Source organism: Brachionichthys hirsutus, chromosome 5 (assembly GCF_040956055.1).
Source record: "Brachionichthys hirsutus isolate HB-005 chromosome 5, CSIRO-AGI_Bhir_v1, whole genome shotgun sequence".
Lineage (NCBI taxonomy): Eukaryota > Metazoa > Chordata > Actinopteri > Lophiiformes > Brachionichthyidae > Brachionichthys > Brachionichthys hirsutus.
Genome location: NC_090901.1, coordinates 120,980 through 139,279, shown reverse-complemented (window position 1 = coordinate 139,279; position 18,300 = coordinate 120,980). Strand labels below are relative to the sequence as shown.

Below are 18,300 nucleotides of genomic sequence, written 5' to 3'. Positions count from 1 at the left end.
AGTTGCAGCTGCAGCTCACCGGACTGCTGGACAGAAAACAGGGAGCAGGTTACCATGCCATTCAGACACACAGAGCTTTAATACGCTATTGTGTGGCACTGGACTGACCGCAGCCAGCATGCAGTTAAGAAAAACAGAAGTGGTTTGCGTACGTGTGAATTTGACTTGGGGTGTGTGCGTCATGGTGGTTGAGGTTGAGACCCCAAAAGGGGAATGTGAAAAATGTGCTGAAGCTACTCAGTTCCAATCCCCTCTCGCTCAGTGTGTGTTAAAGGGAGAGCTAGGAATGTCACACTGACCCTCATCAGTCAGGCCTTTGAACTCCACCGTCTCACCACCAGCACCATCTCAAAGTACAGCATGAAAGAGAGCAATGGCAAAACATGCTGACCAAAAAAGATTGGTAAAAGTGAATATAGATTTTCCAATAGGATCTGGAAAACCTTTCGAGCTAAATTACCACTGCTGACAAAGTTACGTCATCACCATTCTTTTTCTTGTTAGTGTACCTTATTTCTTTAATAGGGGTAAATCCGTAGCAATAGCCTAAAAGGGGATTTTTTTCCTGTAGTTGCATATCCCATTTCTTTTGAACACAATACAGATAAAGATAAGATAGCATAAGATAAAGTGATTCAACCCACAGGGGGAAATCTCTGGGTTACAGCAACGTAGAAAACAAACCAGTACACAAAGATAGAAAGCAGCAAGGATGTCAGTATGGACAGGTAAAGACCGAAAGTGTGAGGAGCTTTGGTGACCCAAGAGCAAACTTCTGCTCAACTATCAAAACAAAAGCAGTGACTTTTTGTACCTCCCAGGATGCAATAGCCCTCGAGTGGCCTTTAACTGAACAGAGCAAATGAGCACGATTGAAGACATGCATTATAAAGATATAGATTTCTTTTAGATACAGTGTCTTTAGTATTTAGTATTTAGTCTTACATTGCCATTGTGATTCTGATGGAAGAACTAGAAAAGCACTCGGATAGCACAGACCTCCGCCGAGCAGCTCATTCCCCTCATAATTAGATATACACGTGGTCATCAGGATCATCATCAATCAGTCATGAATTCACGAGCTCCACTATCGATTCACAGCCATAAGGTGATGGTAATCCTTGAAGGTTGAAACGGAAGCAACCGGACTTCAGATTTGAAGACGTTTCATCTTTAATCCACCAGGCTGCTTCAGATTCAGCCTTCAAGGATTCACTTCCACGGTTTGATCTCTTCTCCTGGACACCAACTCATCCACAAGCTGGAGTGATCAATTCACCTAAATTGCATGCTGTGAGGCAACAGCGCTACTCACTACACCATCATGCCCCCCGAAAGGAGCACACACAAACACGAATAGCTACAGTCACTCAACCCAGACCCCTACAGACAAGTACGAAACAAAAACCAGATCCTCTCACCGTAAAGGTGTGGCTGGATTTGTAATAGTTGTGTCTGATCTGTGCCCAGACTGAGCCCGGCCAAGACCAAGGGTGGTTCGCTGGTGTTAATGATTCACATGGAAGCATACAAGCTAACCAACAATGCAGATGTGCAGAGAGTACCTAGTGCTCATTCAGGTAACCCTGAACAACACCACCAATGTCAACTATACAATAAGAAGAAAAGCGCACTGCTATAATTCTTAGGTACAAAGAAAATAATTATCCAGACCTCTCAGTGTTGTGTCCAAACATTCATTAACTATTTAAATCCAGCTGGTACCCAGTGGAGACTATACAAACAGCAGCGCTTTGCACAGGGCAGACAGCCTCTGGACCACCTTTACACGCTGCTCAGGAAAACGTCAAAAACTGATGGAACACAAACGTCAGCATGTCGCTGACCAACGAGAACAGCCGGGATGCAACTCAAGTAGACAAATCATTGGCATTTGGAGAAGGCCATTTTCCCACTGCGATTTATGGATACATTTGTCCCATGTTTTTGAATAAGGGATCTTTAAATGTTTTGATTATTTAAGGGAAGGCCTTAATGACAGCGCAGATTACTGTAAACTAGAAAGACAAATTTGAAGCAAACCATTCCCCCTCCAGTCTGGTAGATAGAAATGTGACAGGAAGCTGACTAGATACATGTACTACTCCTCCAAAACATCATCCTATAACCGCTGCCTTCTGTGCTGAGTCAAAAGCCTCCCCCACACAGACCAGGAACCAGCTCACCCTCTTAAACTCCAATTCCCCCACACATTCAGTCCTGCTTGGAAATAACTTCTGGAGCATTATATTGGTAATATTTAGGACTGCTCCTCCCAGGCAGGAAGGGGTGGTCATGATCAGAGGCGAACGAGTTCACTTATCAGAATAAGAAGCTCTTTTTTTATATATATCGGTATATAGTACATATATCACCATTGTGGTCATTGGATCCCTCGCAACATAAATGCATTCATTAAATAAGGCTGTATTGAATGACTTGGGGCAAAGTAAAGGTCTTCCTCTATGTTTTTTTGTTTAGGGGACAGGTGGAAGTTGGGTTCAATCTGCACAGACACAGCTGGAGTCAACTGTCAAGTTTGTAACAGGGTCATTCCCGAATCGCATTATATTGTTGTTGTATATTCTGTATACTGCCCACGTCACAGAAAACACGCACCAAGCCAGCTGATTGCAAGGTACTGTACTGCAGAGCATTTCATTTCTACATTGTCAAATTACGAAGCACGGAGGCAACAGACATTAAAAATATGGACACCATTAGCATTGGAGTGGCTGAAGTGACGACAATGACCTAATCATGTCTGACGAACGCAGTGCACAAAGTGAACTCTGAACAACATCTTCAGGCGCTCCTTTGAGAAGCAGCCCTGCTCATGAAGACAATTATGAACATCAACACATACACAAAAAGCCTGAGGAACTGAAACAGAGCAAACTGTAGCAGAAAGTAATAAACAGCAAATCTGAAAATGGAGGGCACACTCACACAGACGAAGACAAAAGCCGACTAGCACCTGCATCCTTTCACCAAACCACAGCTCTGCCAAACTGAGATGGTTGGTCGGCTCATCTCACAGCCTACAATGCAAATTCAACACAACCCCTTTGTACGGTGAGACTCCTTTCAAACTAGGCCACGACAGCGACTGATTAATAATCCACTCATGCATATGGAGATGAATAGCAAAATCAATCATTACCGGTAATTGAGACGCCGGCGCTTCCTCAGACCCACTTGTTGTCTGTGGGGGTTCATGGAGGGCTTGGTATTGTGTCGACAGAGGAGGAATGAGGACACGGCCACTGCACGTCACAATCCTCAGTGCATCGTCTATTTTTCTGTTGTGCACACAGAGATGATTAGCCTGACCACATCGCGATGTCACGCCCTTCTCTGCATTCCGTCTTAATATTGCACATCAAGCTCAACAGTTGTTCCACCCATCTGCATTTGCATCTTAAGGAAACTTGGCATCATTTTTATTATATCTGGAATCGTCAAATGCACATTTCTTAACTGATTTTAATAAATGCCTCTCAATAGCCCTCAACTGCCTGACAAGCCAAACACTCACGCAGCAGAGAGAAGTGACTGATCTCCAGCAAAATCATTAGCATGGGGCTACTTTGGAGTACAGCAGGTGTTATAGAATATAGAAGCCAACATATCCCACTTGTTCACCCATTCTCAAGGGTTATCCCCATATGCAGATCCAAGAATGTGTTCCATTCATGACTTTCACCCCTATAAGACGTCGATGACAAATTAAGTTACAAAATTGACCGAAACTGGTTAGATCATTTTCTACCAAAACTACAGAGAAACAGGATATTATTACTGCAGTTTCTACGTAGTATCCTGAAAATCTCATACCGTTCTTAGTCTAATTTGTACAGTTCCATTTACACAAGCAGGCCTGCAAAAACGTTTAATTCAAACAGGATGAGGTCATGCGTTTGCAGTGGATTTTACTAACATATTAACTCACTTCACAAAGTGTTCATATTTGACTCTGACACTCTAAAGTTGCAGCATCTAAAAGTCGCTGGACCACATCATTCCATGGACCCCCAAACCTCTGCGTAACTGTGCACCTTTTGATCAAGAAACACTATACAGTATGTCGGTGCTTAGGAATATTTATGGAAAGTCATCTCATCTCAGCCTGGCAAGTTAACAGTTCGTTGTGAAACCCTAGAACCCTGCCTGGATTGAGGGTGCAAATAAGAGAGGGTGATGGGAGGCGTGTATGGTTGGGGGAGGGTGGGTGGAAGCTACGTTTACTTTGACCCAAGAGCATAGAAAAGGAGGATGGAGGGATGTACCGGCAAAAAGAAAAAGAAAAATAAATAAGTCCAATAATTAAATGCATGACCCTCCCCCCTTGCCAATTACATATACAAGCCTTTGAAATCCAGAGTCAATAACCATCTTATTTAATATGACTCCAACTAACCTGAAAAACGATTCCATCTCTTCAAAACACATGATGGAAAGGGGATGGCGCACAAACGGCCATCTTCCTCAATATGCATTTTGCTCTCCATTTAAGTGCTTAATTGGTAAAGAATCCATACTGGCAGAGCCACAACCCCAGAGATAATAGATTTTTAATGGAGAGTTGATGGTAAGAAGACCCTCTCGAGGGAGGTATCATAGTCCCGTACCGAGACTCCAGGAGTCAGAGCCAAGATAGCCCATCTCACCCTCCTACTCTCCGATGACATCACTGCCATGAACAACAGAATCCAAAAACAAGCCTTGGCAGGTAGCTGAGGAATCACTTTTCCACTGTGCAATCAGTGAAGCTCAACGAAGGAGTTAAAGCAATCTCTGCAAAGCCTATTAATTCAAGATTATCTAGTTGATTATCTTTGACAATCCTTCAGAACAGGGATACTCATTTAATCCTCTTCTAATGCACAAATACACAATCTAAACCATCATTTTCCTCATATTATTTCCTTTGATTAAATATTCCTTCTTCCAAAATGTCCCCCACTTGCGGAGGTTTAGACGAAGGAGCTTTGCATGCATGCAGTGCGTATGCTTAAACGGGCAGCTAAGCACCGTGGTTACTGGCGACCTTTAAGCTACGAGGTCGTCCTTTCACCTCGCCGGGTAGGGTAAGACGGTGGAGGCAGCGTCAGACATGAAAAGGCAAGCTGACCTCCACACAAAGGCCTGCAAGTTAGAGGAGCTGTGACGCTTACAGCGAGACACCGAACACCCCAACGCTCAGAGGAACGCGCGAACCTCCATTTGATCGTTTGTTGGGCCGAGTAAAGCCACTAAAGACTTCAACCAAGCAATGTTTTGTTTTCCATTAATGTAACAAACTAAAATGTACTACAACTACAGTACTATAATGCTGAGGTACTTGAACTGGAACATTTCCATTTCCTTTTACTTCAAACTCCTAGTTTGCAGGCTACTGCAGCTGTTCTTGCTCATTCATTTACCGTAATCATCCATCCATCTTCTGGAAGACGAGACGATCGAGTCTTCAGCCACTTATCTGAATGCAGGTCGCATGTTAATCCGGAGCCTATCCCAGCTGACTGAGCCAACAGCGCGACTCCACAATATTAATTTGAGAATATCAATAAGGCACATGCTGAATATTTGATCTGATAGCCATCCAGGCCACCGTCAAGCCTCGCACCAAAATGTTTAAGTCATTAAAGAGAAAACACGAAGACATGAAGAAGCATTACGCCTCTTGTAAACTCTTGGCATTAAGAGGAGTCACATGTGCTCCGGCGTGCAGCCGAGGCGAACAATCCACCTTTACGAGGGGCTGGAATAGATCCAGCCCCTCAAAGTCTCACCTTTAACCTGAATGCTGTCGTACTGATGTCAAGCTGGCAGAAGACGAGAACTTCCTTCTGGAAACGATAGTGTAACTATATATAATCACGGACAAACTAGATGTGGTTGTAGTCTGGTTTTCCTATGCAGGGTGGGGGCTGGAGCCTACACCCTGCTCGCTCGCTGCAGGGAGGGTACACCCCCCCCCCCCGACATAGAAACAAACAATCACGCATTTCCAGTCACAAATCCACCGATAAGGCATTTTCTATGATTGGGGGGGGGCGATGTAAGGATGATCACAACGTAGCATGATATATTATTACACACAACGTAGCATGCTATATTATTACACACAACCTATGACATTTAGGTGACTTTAATAGTGATCATAGTCCGAAACAAGCCATAAAACGTTCCTCCTGGAAAGGACGCTGTAATTTAAGATGGCTCGACGCCATGTTTCTCGTGAGGGTCCAGTAAACACATTTTCTTTGTATTGGAACGCAACTTCCGCAGTGATGCGTCCAGGCTCTGCTCGCCGTGGCGGGGCGTCACCCTGCGCGTCACCCTGCGCGTCACCCTGCGCGTCACCCTGCGCGTCACCCTGCGCGTCTCCCACTACAGCTACAAGCACACAAACGCATTCATTTTCGTTTTCCTACGCGATCTAATATTATTACACCCAAACTCACGGGAGACTGCTTAAAACAAGAGCCGGAATTTAAGGCCAGAACCCTTTGATGGCGCTCCGAGGTCAGGGCTAGCTGCTGGCTAAAACGCTAACGGCCGCTAGCAAACACGGTTTAACCGCGGAGCGCGATCTCCAGCAACCCCCAAAACACTGAAAGCACTTTAAACTTATCATGAGCCCAAACGGTGACGCGAGCCGCATGCCGGTACTTACCGGTACTTACCGGGACAGGCAGAGGTCTAATTAGCAACGAGAACGACGGAGAAGATGAAGGTGATGAAGAAGAAGGAATCTCCTCTGTCGCCGCTGTGTAGTGACCACCGGAAAACAAAATGGTTTTGTCCGCTTCCCGCCGTCTCCAGATTTCTAGCTCTTCTTCCCCAGGAGAAAGTATTTAAATTTCAGTGGCTAAAAGGCAGCCATCGACCGGTAAACCGAGCCCGCGTCGAACAATGTCGCTCCACACGGGGGAGAGGAGGGGAGAGCCACGCCCAGCTCGGGCCGCCCCGGCTAGCGTGCATGTTTCTGCTGCGTTCAGGTGCTGTGGGAATTATGGGCACTCCCGAGTTGAGGCCAGCAGCAGTGGATCCAAATGGAGGGACCCTCACTCCAGGCAGAAACGCACCGAGACGAGATCTATCTCTGGTTCCCTGGTTCCCTGGTTCCCTGGTTCCCTGGTCTCCTGGTTCCCTGGTTTCCTGGTCTCCTGGTTCCCTGGTCTCCTGGTTCCCTGGTCTCCTGGTTCCCTGGTTCCCTGGTCTCCTGGTTCCCTGGTCTCTTGGTTCTTTTGAAAAGAAAAAACGTTCCAACCTTTTACCAAAGGATGCTTCAACCCAACAAACCTTCTAACCCTTCCATCCTATCATGTTTTTGAAAGGCTTTGCTAATACATGGTTAACATACAGAACATTTTAAGAACATTAAATATCAAATTGACTTTTTTTTTTCTAACGTGGTTAAGCAGCACATTAAAATGAGGTTATAAGTTGGTCAAAAATAATGATTATCCATCCATTTTCATTTCGTTGTATAATATACCATTACAAATAAAGCTACAAAAACATTTTTGTAATCAATAAACAAAAACACAGAGACATAAATAAAAACAACACCAAAAACATAAGCACAAACTTATTTTCTCATTGTCTGTAATCATTACTGATTATAAAGAAGTGGTCAACCAAGCATATCCAAACCTCGTATCCAGAGAATAAGCACAAACCTACAATAAGTATATATAAAAAAAAATCGAACAATGAAAAAAAGGGGTGCGTTCTGAATTTCTTTGCTCAAACAGCAGACTACACACGCACTACATATCCCATGGAGCCACGGGTCTCGCTGTGCCGTATCCAGGAAGTCTGTGGTTGTCAAGCAAACCTTCCAGCCTGTGTCGTGTAGAGATCTTTTTAACCTGCATGTTTCTGCAACAGGTAAATACAATCCGTATCAAAAACGATTGCATAACATTCAGTTAAAGATGATTTTCCTTTGTATTGGATCAGAGTGGAATATTAATATAATTCTACATTAGAAGTAAACGCTAGCTTTTTAGCTGAGCTGAGTTAACGCTGGATGGAAACGATAAGAATAGTAGGATTACTTTTAGGATTTTATTCCTGTTAGAAAGCCACTGCTCATTTCATTCAATTTCAGGCTGGTAAGCGATGAGCTCCTGTCATGCGCCTGAGCCCCGTGGGGCCCGTCCTGGGACAGCGCGGGTCTCAGTGACCGAGCTGAGTGCATCGGGCCACATCAACCCAACTCCCACCTCAAATTCATGTCATGACTCCAAAACAGCCGTAGAACTTTCCTACCTCTCTCCAGATAAGCTGGTAAATTGGCACAGGTGGTATTCATATGGTTATTCTACAGTATGGCCATTAAATATTAGCCTTAAATGTTATTTCAGATATCTGTTCATTTCCTTCAGGATTTGGGTAGCATAATTGCAAAGCAAGTGCCCTGATTTTATTACTAAAATTAGAAAAGCACTCCGCCGAGCATCTCATTCCCCTTATAATTAGATTTTCACATCCACATGGTGATATGGATCATCACCAGAAGGTTCTAAATTTTTCTTGGTATCTTTGTGAATCAGATTTGATGTGTATGTTTAACAGATTTTTGAATATGTAAATTGGGCTTCAATGTTAAAATGTACTCTTTTTTCCTCACGCCATTCTGGATCCGATCCAGATGAATCTGGTGGTAAGATAGAGGCCCCCACCCTACACTGATTGAGTCATGTTCCATAAACATTGGTCAATAATCAACTGAGATATTGAGGAGCAAATCTTTAAGCTCCATTGACTGCAATGTTACTGACCCCGGCGGAGGTAATGATGAAATGATTCCGTTATTGCCTTTCCTACGACCAATAAAATGCTCTATGAACAACAATTGAAAACTAGCATTACAGGCTACAGTATAAATGACACATATTTCACATAATTAATTATGTGAGTCTGATAATATTGACAAAGTTGTATTTAGTCAAGGCAAGTCCGCGCCAACTTTACAGGATGTACGATTCATTTGTGTCCCACGCAGAAATTGCTGTGTGGAAGTGGGGACCTCGCTCATGTGACGTCACTGGAGATCTGCATAGACACACACGAAAACACATTGGGCAACTTTGGTAAGATACAGTATTCACATGACTTTTTAAAATCCATATTGGATCTGTGTGCCCAAAGGATGTCTTTTTGGGTGTGGTATAGATTTGTTTTTATCTCGTTCTTAACCTTCCTTATGGATCATAGATTCTCCCATTATAGTTAAAGCTCACAAAGCTTTAAAATGATTTAAAATGATGACTCAACGCATCCATCCATTCTTGTAGACGAGATGACTGAGGTCTGCCTGTGTAGACACTCTTCACTATAAGCTTATTGAGGTTGATGCTGAATTAGGAATTGTTCATGTGTGCTAGTTTGAACCCAATAAGTAATCTCCCTGCGTTACATGACTTGATTTCGTTTACCTGCTCAACATGCAGGCGAATACTTGCCCAGGCTGGAACAGCTAAGAATGAACCGCAGTGTGATTCTATCCGTAAGGTACGTGTGAAATAACATATATAAATACAATTTTTGTGTTTTCCACCTGGTTTGTAGTGTGTACAGAGGAGAAAGAAACTCAACTGATCTCATGGATTACTGCCGTGCTTCACATTGTGGGTGCCATTAGACACTTCTGTGAACATCCTCAATAGATATAAAAATGACAATGCTTTGATGAAACAAAATGAACGCGGCCATAAGAGTAGCATGTGCATCCAATAAGCAAAAAGAAGTGAATTGTGTTTGTAGCAAAGATACAGGGTCTGCTAAAGCTTTCAACATGGGGCATACAACATGTTGTTTTAGGGATCAATACACTTAACAGGTTCACACACCTGTGTCATAATAGGACACGGAGAAGTTTGTGACATGTCGACTTTCAGATTTGTCACATTGGACAGTTGTGGAAAAGAAACCACAGAAAATATGTGCAGTTTGGGGCGACAGTGGCGCAGTGGTTGAGAGGGTCGTCCTGTGATCGGGAGGTTGGCGGTTCGATCCCCGGCTCAGGCGCATGTTTACACTGTCGTTGTGTAATAACGGTGCACTCGACCCACATTGCCCGGGCGCGTGCACATGCCGCGGCCAGCAGCAGCTCAAGCTGCTGTAAGCCAAATTGCCCTCCAGGGGACAGACTAATAGAGTATTATTATTTGGTGCTGGATTGTCCTCAGAGTTTCATTGTAGCCTCAGTTATGTCATCAAAAAGCAATTCATCCAAGATGAGACACACATTGCAAATGTTCCTGGTATCAGGACAGGTGGAGAGTTATTTCCTCTGAGGGACGAGAGGACAAAGAAAAGGACGGGGAGCCGTGTGCTCCGCCCAGAGAGCGGCAGAGTCAGCTGGAAGTACACTCCCTCTGATAGCGCTTCCTTTTCTTGGCTGCGGGAGCTGCTGGAGTTGTTAGAGCTGTGAGGATGTTAGAGCATGTAGGATTGTTGGATTGTTCAGAATGGACAGCGGAGGCGAGGCCTGCATATTGGGGAAGAGAGCTTCCGTGCCCGAGGAACCTCTAAATGAATTCTGTTCTCTTTTGTATTCCTAGAGACCTGGGGACCACTCTCTCCCACCTGAAGGCGCTGTGGATGCCGCACTGCTCGCTGAAGGATTTAGATGGCATCTCTACTTTCTCTTCCCTAATGGTATAGTTGTGAACACACAGATTGATCTTGGCCCAGATCAACAACCCAAAAAGCCACTTGGGGGTGAAAACAATTACACATACGCATTCCTGTTTTTACTTTAAATGTTTAAAATATCAACTGGACTTGTTCAAGTTTGATTGAAGACGTTTCGCCTCTCATCCAAGAGGCTTTTGGTCGAGGGTCCAGATGCTTATACACCTGTTGGAGCAGAAAACAAAGAAGTGACCGAAACCACAAAGGCAATCCGACTCCCCAGGAGCATTAGCATTCTCTATACGAATGCTAATGCTCCCCGGGAATCATGAACCTGACTAATGAATCCTCAGGATCATTAGCATCTATGAAGTGAAGGGTCGCTGACCCCCCCCCTCCTTCTGGGCCGTTATGTTGGGATGCTTCAGATGTCGGCTGGGGTTGTGGATTTTGGGGGCAGAGGTCAATACGCTTATCTCATAAAGTTAAGACTGTGAAGCAGCACATCTGTTTTTGTGTCTGACTAATGACAGACGTCCTCCTCCTCTCTCTTTCTGCTTCAGGAGTTGTATGTGGCCTATAATAGTGTGTCAGAGCTGAGCCAGGTTGGCATGCTGGTGAACCTGCAACTGCTAGATCTGGAAGGGAACAATGTGGATGACCTGGTCCAGGTTCAGTACCTGGGGTTGTGTAGCAAACTTCAGACACTGACCCTGGAGGGAAACCCTGTGTGTGTGTGTCCAAATCCCACGTTCGTCCAGGTAACACACCGCTAATATTTCTACTCTTAAATGAGCTAAATGTTACAAATGTATCAATTCACGCAAACTTAAATAAGATTACTCGTACTTAGAGCAGGCTAAGCACACTTACCCACATACTTGTCCATCCATCCATCCATCCATCCATTTCCTTGTCGATGAGATGACCTCAATCGTCTCGTCTACAGCCGCTATATCCGCCTTGCGGGTCACAGGTGTTACTGGGGCCTATCCCAGCTGACTGTGGATACGAGTTGGGGTACACCCCGGATGCGTCGCCAGAGCATCGCGGGGCGGAAAGCCAATATTGGACCACAAATGTAATGTGTCATATGTAAGAACATGAGATGGAGGTGTGTGTTTGTGTGTGTGTTTACATGTTGTTGTCTGTCCATCTGTCCAGTAGACATTTAGCTGACAGTCTCATATCAGTATGCTGCAAGCCCAACAGCAGAATACATTTAAAACCACTTATGAGTCTCAGAAAGCCAGCAAAGGTTATATAAAAAACCGTGACGCTGATTAAATGCTTGATTGAGGAACCGGGTGGTTCTGTCCAGTTGATGCATCTTCGGGTTTTGATGCAGGTATCATACGGTTTGTTGCTGCTCCTCTTCTTGTGGACTCTCAGTTCTTGTCGGATAATTAATACAATTAGCATGTGCTAAGACATGAAAGGAGCTCTGTGATCTTACCGCTCTACATCTGCGTCTTCAGCACGTCAGATAGGAAACAGAGAGAGCAGGAGGCATCAAAATAACCCAGATAACGGGCACAGCCTTCAGTGGAAACACAGACATAATGATTTATTATTATATTACAGTGACACATGATCTATGTGAAAACTGAGCAGTTCTTTTTTCATGCGCGTGACCATCCACTGGTCATATAAGGTGCATGTACAGTATTTACTAGTGAGTGTCGCTCAGCATAGGTGCAGCATTCTGATTCGGATTCTTTTATTCTAGACACAGTGCACTGGGAGTTTTGTGCGGCGTTGAATGTGTTGATTTACTCTCACTGGCAGAGCGTGAATTAGGAATCGAGGGCAATGAGGGGAGATGCTGCGCTGAATATGCATTAGGCCTACACTTTTAATTAACTGGGGGCTTGCTGGGTTTGCTCTATTGCCAGACTATCACTCTTCATGCTCCTGCTTTTCCCATCACACACACGCATCTGCTCACTTCCTCTCAACCGGCCCTTATTCTCCACCTCTTTTCTCTTTCACTTCCTCCCCTGCCAGCCTTTCACTCTCTTTCATTCATTGCATCTGTGTGGTTCAGTGAAGGGAAGGGCAGGGCAGGACCGCTGAAATCTAATTTGATTGCTCAGTAGCTCAGAGATCCAATGGACTCTTCCTGCTCACAGTCCCACATCAAGTCCCAGTCGTAGACTTTCTAGCCTCAGTTATTCATCGATATGTTTTTTTCTGCCTCTCTGTGTGCCGCTCATTTGATGTGCTGGTTACAGTAATTTAAGGGATATGGAACAAACAGCATCTCACTTTTTTAAACAAATCTGGAACAGCATACCATTCAATATTTTACCACACATTATTCATGACCTAAAATCACTCACAATATGCGACGCAGATCATTTCTCCTGCCCGTTTGGAGTATGAGCATGAAGGTGGATTGACTGCTACTTTATGCGCCACCCATACATGCCTGTCCTTCCTCCTTTCTACCCAGGCTGCGGACTATCGTTATCGAGCAGCAGTAAGGGAGTTGGTACCTCAACTGCATTACCTAGACAACTTAAGGGTGGACGAGGACGGGCTCATCTGCAACAGTGCCGTGGGAGAAGACTTCGATATTCTCCGCGACTCCATCAGAGACTGTAATTCTGGTCAGGCAGCTATCGAAGACGGTGTTTGCATGTATATGTGGGTTTAGTCATTCAGTACAGACCAATTAATTACAGGTCTATAACTTGTTTTTGTTTGCTTCAGCCGGGCGCCCTGCTTCCAGCCACTCTTGTATCCGGCTCCTGTCAACAGCAGGCTCCAGATCCCCCACTAGCTCCGGACCCCACGCTGGCTCCAGAACCATGTCAACGACCATGCTTGGAGTTCTCTCACATCCTGGATCCAGACCTGGTTCTGCAGAGTCAGATCTAGCAATGGTGGAAACAGAAACCAGCTTCCTTACACATGGTTAGGCACCTGAGTGGCTGTTTTTCATATCGATTTTGCAGACACATTATCTTAAGCTTATTTGTATTGTAAACTTCTCTATGTTGCGACTTTAGTGCCTTACTGAACCAGATTTCTGCATAACAAAACAAACTACAGAGACAATGTAATTGATTCAGTTTTAATGTAAATTCCCTTTTTAGATGTTCAGATGAACACTGTGACCAGCTATCCTTACTCCACAGTGCCACCAAATGGACTCGTTTGTCTCAGAAATAAATCTCTCTCTCTCGCTCTTCTGTCGATTCATAAAGGAGCTGGCAAGATCCTGTTCTGTGGAAACCCAGTCAAGGGTGTTCGAGCAAGGCGAGAAAAGTTGATGGTAGGTGGTGTTTTCTGGAAAATGAGCCCAAAGTCTGATTGCTCTTCATCACTGTTATTTTTTTCATGCTGCAAAACATTTAATGGTGACTGAAGGGACCAACCAGCTGAATGGGCTTTGAGAGGCCATTATGGCTGTCTGACACCACTGCTTCATGCCGTCATGTCCCTGTACTGTAAACAGAAGGAGATAATTAGTCACAGGAGTCGGTGCAACAGCGTCACGGGGACTTGATAGATGGGGCTGTTACTGCCAGTGTCATACTGGCATATACACAGCTTCCTCTTCTGTCTGCCCCTCCTGTGTTTACTCTGACAAGTACCCTACTGTCAATTCACAATTCATATACTCAGCTCTTAGGCCTCTATTCCGCTGTGTTTCATAGTTTCCCATCCTAACGCCCACAAAATTCTTTCTCTTGTCCCGTAGACAGCACCGTCCAGGTCAACATTCATTCCCCGTGACCTTCCCATCTATGTGCCAGAACACACGTACGACCTTGACGAGGCTGACGGTAGAGGACGCGTTGATGTGTTCGCTGAGCTGAAAGCTTGGAGGGAGCAGCACAGCAGGTACAAACGATCTGTACTGTCACCACAATTATCTAAAAGTGATTTAATGCAGTGTGTCCAACGAGTCAATCTTCTGATCGTAATTCTTAGCTAGGTAGAACTAAAGCTTTCTGCATTGTTTGTCAGCCATCTCCAGGCAATAGAAACAGAAAGATTACCACAGGTCCTTGCTATTAAGTACTGTGATGAAGGAGAAAGCATTAGTTGCACTGAGGATGACAGTAGTGCTGAAGAATCTGGAGAGGAGTCGCATGGAGACTGCCTGGACACTGCCTCACTAGATTCTTCTTTCCAGTCTATTTCCACAGGTGGGCTGAAACACTCAATAAACAAACTTTCTGTTGATTTGAAAAAAACATAACAATTGCGAAAGTTTAAATTGTTCACCCATCGACAATAACAAGTTGAAAACAAACACCAAAAATATTATATTCCAAACAGTAATGGCAGCTCCTCAACCATGATTTGTGTTTGTTTTCTGACCTGCATCATGGTGAAGCCTCCTCCCCTGATGTAGCTCGGCTCGCTCCGTCCCCAGGCACCATGCTGTCCCCTTCTCCACCTCCCAGCGTCAGAGCAGCTACTGGGAATCGAAAGTCACTAGGGATAATACGTGCCTGTAGGTTTCGACTCAGCCAGACCAATTCACAGTGTTTACCTGACATAAGCAGAGAAGAACATTCAACTGGAAGAGACACAAACCTGACACCCCAGGGGGTCCAGCTGTTAACCAGAACCGATGCCCCTTGGTTGCCCCTTCCTCCATACATGCCCTTCCCATCTCCAACAAATACCCTGGGCAGAGGACCCATGGATTCATGGTATGGCATTAATAAAGGTGTTTTTTAATATGCGGATTTGTTAAACAGCACTGTGTTTATCTCAATAATCTGAAATTCTCGCTTTCAGTGTAAAAAGGGGTTTCTCTGGCATTCATCCAGGCAACAAGCATCGTCAAACTCCACAGATGTCCAAGCGCCCGGATAGACCGGCGATCACTCGTCCTCACACAGCCAGGGCGGCTCTGCAGACGCATCACCTGCACCAAGTACCCCCACCTTACGGCGGGAGCTCACGCCCACTCTGACACCAGTATGGACAGATGTTTGGCTGCCTGGCCAGTTCACCAGATTAATGTGGCTATTCCATATTAAGTTAGAGTGGTCGCATGGAGACACTGACAGGGATTATTTCCCCAGAGCATCACTTGCCCATTGCTTGATTTGTGATGGGATTCATTGTTTTCAAAGTTGATTGAAAGGATTCCCATGGCAGCATCCATGAAATCATTGTTGAGTTATTGGTTGATCACTTTGGCTGCTTTATCTTACACACGTTTGTGAAACATACCTTACATTTACATTTCTCAGGTTGAACTATTGACATTACAATTTACTATTTAAGTCACTTCCCAAGCAAAAGCTGAGTCAAAAATTGAAAAAATAAAACATAACGGGAGAAATTGCACACCTGTGATTAAGCTCTTATAGTAATTTTGCCTTTCTTTCTTTTTTCTAATGTTAACTCTTCTTATCAGAAGTAAGGTTTTCCTCGCATTTTAATAAATAGATTGATTTTCATAGTGTAATAGTCACACATTACCACTTGATGGCGCTATATGTAAACGATTAATTGAAGACTAGATCAATTCCTTCAGTCGTCTTGCCAACACAAGAGTCATTGCCCTTCTTGCCAAAACTTTGACTGATATAGCAACAATTATATCAAAGCGTGATTCAAAATATCCAGGAACAAGCTGCAGGCTCCTTCTTCAGAGACTGGTGATACAGGATAATGCTGCACAATATACAGAACTAATCATCCCTGTTTAGAGTTTAAATGTTATATGTTTCCCTGTGGGAAATTACTTTGACTTGCTCTGTTGCATCTGTTGTCCTGAGGATCAAGACAGTCATAACCAAATTCCTGAATTTCCCTCTTGGATCAATAAAGTATTCTGAATCTGAAGTTCTGCAAGGCATTTATATTTACTGTAGTGTTTCACCACAGCCAGTGTGCTGGCATTCTAAACTAGCCGTTCTATTGAGAGCAGCAACTTCCTTCTTGTTTTGACATGACAGGTCATGTTTCATTATCAGCTGCCTCGACTGTAAATACCAGCAGTATGAGTTCAGACAGGCCAGGAGTAACTGTTTGCTCAGTGCATGCGAGACAACAGGACCCTGCAGAAGTGAACACTCCTGACACTGTATAATTCATTTAATTATATGCTTAAGAGAAGCTGATTATTTAATATTTCATTCATTCTCAACCTAATTTAAAAATAAATTAATTCTGATGTTTGACTCTGTTGTAAAACTAAATTAAAGAAAGAGAATAAAGAGTTTATATCCACAGTAAAACTGAAAGGCAGTCTTCTGACTCATCATCGTGCCGATTTAATAACCGCAGCTAATGTTGCGCTTTCCAATCGTGTTGTTTCAAGGATATGAGTTCAGTAACTGAGCAACAAGAGGCACTGGAGATGACCTGTTTAATCATTTACTAATATTGCATAAATATGTTTTCAACACAGTATCTTGTCATGCTTTAAGGATGAAAGAGCTCAAGAGAGTGTTCATGCAGGCTTTCGTTCAGTCTGGTATGTTGACAAAGCCACATAGGGCCACAAACATAAGTCAATGGTTTTGGATGCTTGTGCGGCGTTGGGTATACGGGCCTAAACGGTCGGATCGTTGCCAACAACGCCACTTTAGGACTCTCAACCTAAAGATCTATTTTTTCGTTCCTTTATCCCCCAGCTCGTTCTAGCGGGTTTTCCACCCACAGGCCCGCTCACACTAATAATTCAGAGTCTTTATTTATCTAAAACAAACTTCCACTAAAAACACTCTATAAACACACCTTAAGACGAATTAACCAAACAAAACTAACAAAAGAAAAAGAGAGACAAGGCAGTGACACTCCACGGGAGCGAGGGAGGGGAAGCGCCTATATACGCTCCCCCATCAGTGGCAGATGGGTTACAGGTGCTCCCTCCCACACCTGCCTGCCCAATTAACTCCAACCATCCGGTTACACTTGGCTCACATAGAAAAATGCAAATAACGGCATGCATCGATGGTTACGTAATTTTATGTTCTGTAACTCTTTGAGAATGCGTCTTTACATAAGTACGGTTTCCCTTCTCCCTCCTTCATTTTATTGTACTGTACGTATTATATTACCAGTGCAGGCTTTTAATGTGAAAACGCTGACCGGAAACACAATAATGTTTGTTTCCGGGATGCTTCGACTTTATTCATCCACGGCCGACGAGGTCTGGAAGGACGTGCTCTTCCCTACGTCACATATTAAAAAACATCCAGAGCGAAGTAAGTTTTTCCACTTCGTGTTCTTCTTTTCTGCGAGAGTTCTGCGATATTGAAATATTAAGTGTTGCGACCTGAAATATAAGAGGCGGGACGCGAGCGCTGCACCTGCCGGGTTTGGGTTAGTATAAAAGTTTTATCTCGCTCTGCTCAGGAAGCTAAACTACGCTTCAGGTAGCTGCTAGTTAGTGCTTCTGATTATTGGCTTTGTTGCTGTGTTGTGTTACGCATATGTTCGTTGTCAAGGAGCGAGGTTGAATAGTTGAACACTTTTATTGATGCTCAGCCGGAGTTAAGCTAGCAGTGGTGATGACTGTCTTTAGCCCGTTAGCACTGAACGGAGTAGATCTTTAAGTTTTCTCGTGTTCGTGGTTTCATATCGCACAGCCTGGTTGTTGATAGATAAAAGAATTGGTAACAGCTAGTAATTTGGTCTGCAATAACTCGTGTATTACTACTA

General features: G+C 44.1%; 1 protein-coding gene across 1 annotated transcript; it reads left to right on the top strand.

Annotated features, from left to right (window-relative positions):
* The first annotated feature begins 8,136 nt into the window (after window positions 1-8,136).
* Window positions 8,137-15,112, top strand: lrrc56 (leucine rich repeat containing 56). The gene is made up of 11 exons (XM_068739850.1): window positions 8,137-8,304; window positions 9,023-9,110; window positions 9,471-9,531; window positions 10,584-10,680; window positions 11,220-11,417; window positions 13,112-13,268; window positions 13,420-13,575; window positions 13,869-13,936; window positions 14,366-14,508; window positions 14,635-14,816; window positions 15,078-15,112. Exons 1-11 carry the CDS (start codon window positions 8,137-8,139, stop codon window positions 15,110-15,112), a joined length of 1,353 nt encoding a protein of 450 aa, XP_068595951.1.
* Window positions 15,113-18,300: the final 3,188 nt, after the last annotated feature.

Coding starts and splice junctions, on each gene's coding strand:
- lrrc56 (XM_068739850.1), top strand. CDS start 8,137: ATGAGCTCCTGTCATGCGCCTGAGCCCCGTGGGGCCCGTCCTGGGACA. Junction 9,532..10,583: donor AGTGTGATTCTATCCGTAAG/GTACGTGTGAAA, acceptor TTGTATTCCTAG/AGACCTGGGGACCACTCTCT. Junction 11,418..13,111: donor CAAATCCCACGTTCGTCCAG/GTAACACACCGC, acceptor CTTTCTACCCAG/GCTGCGGACTATCGTTATCG.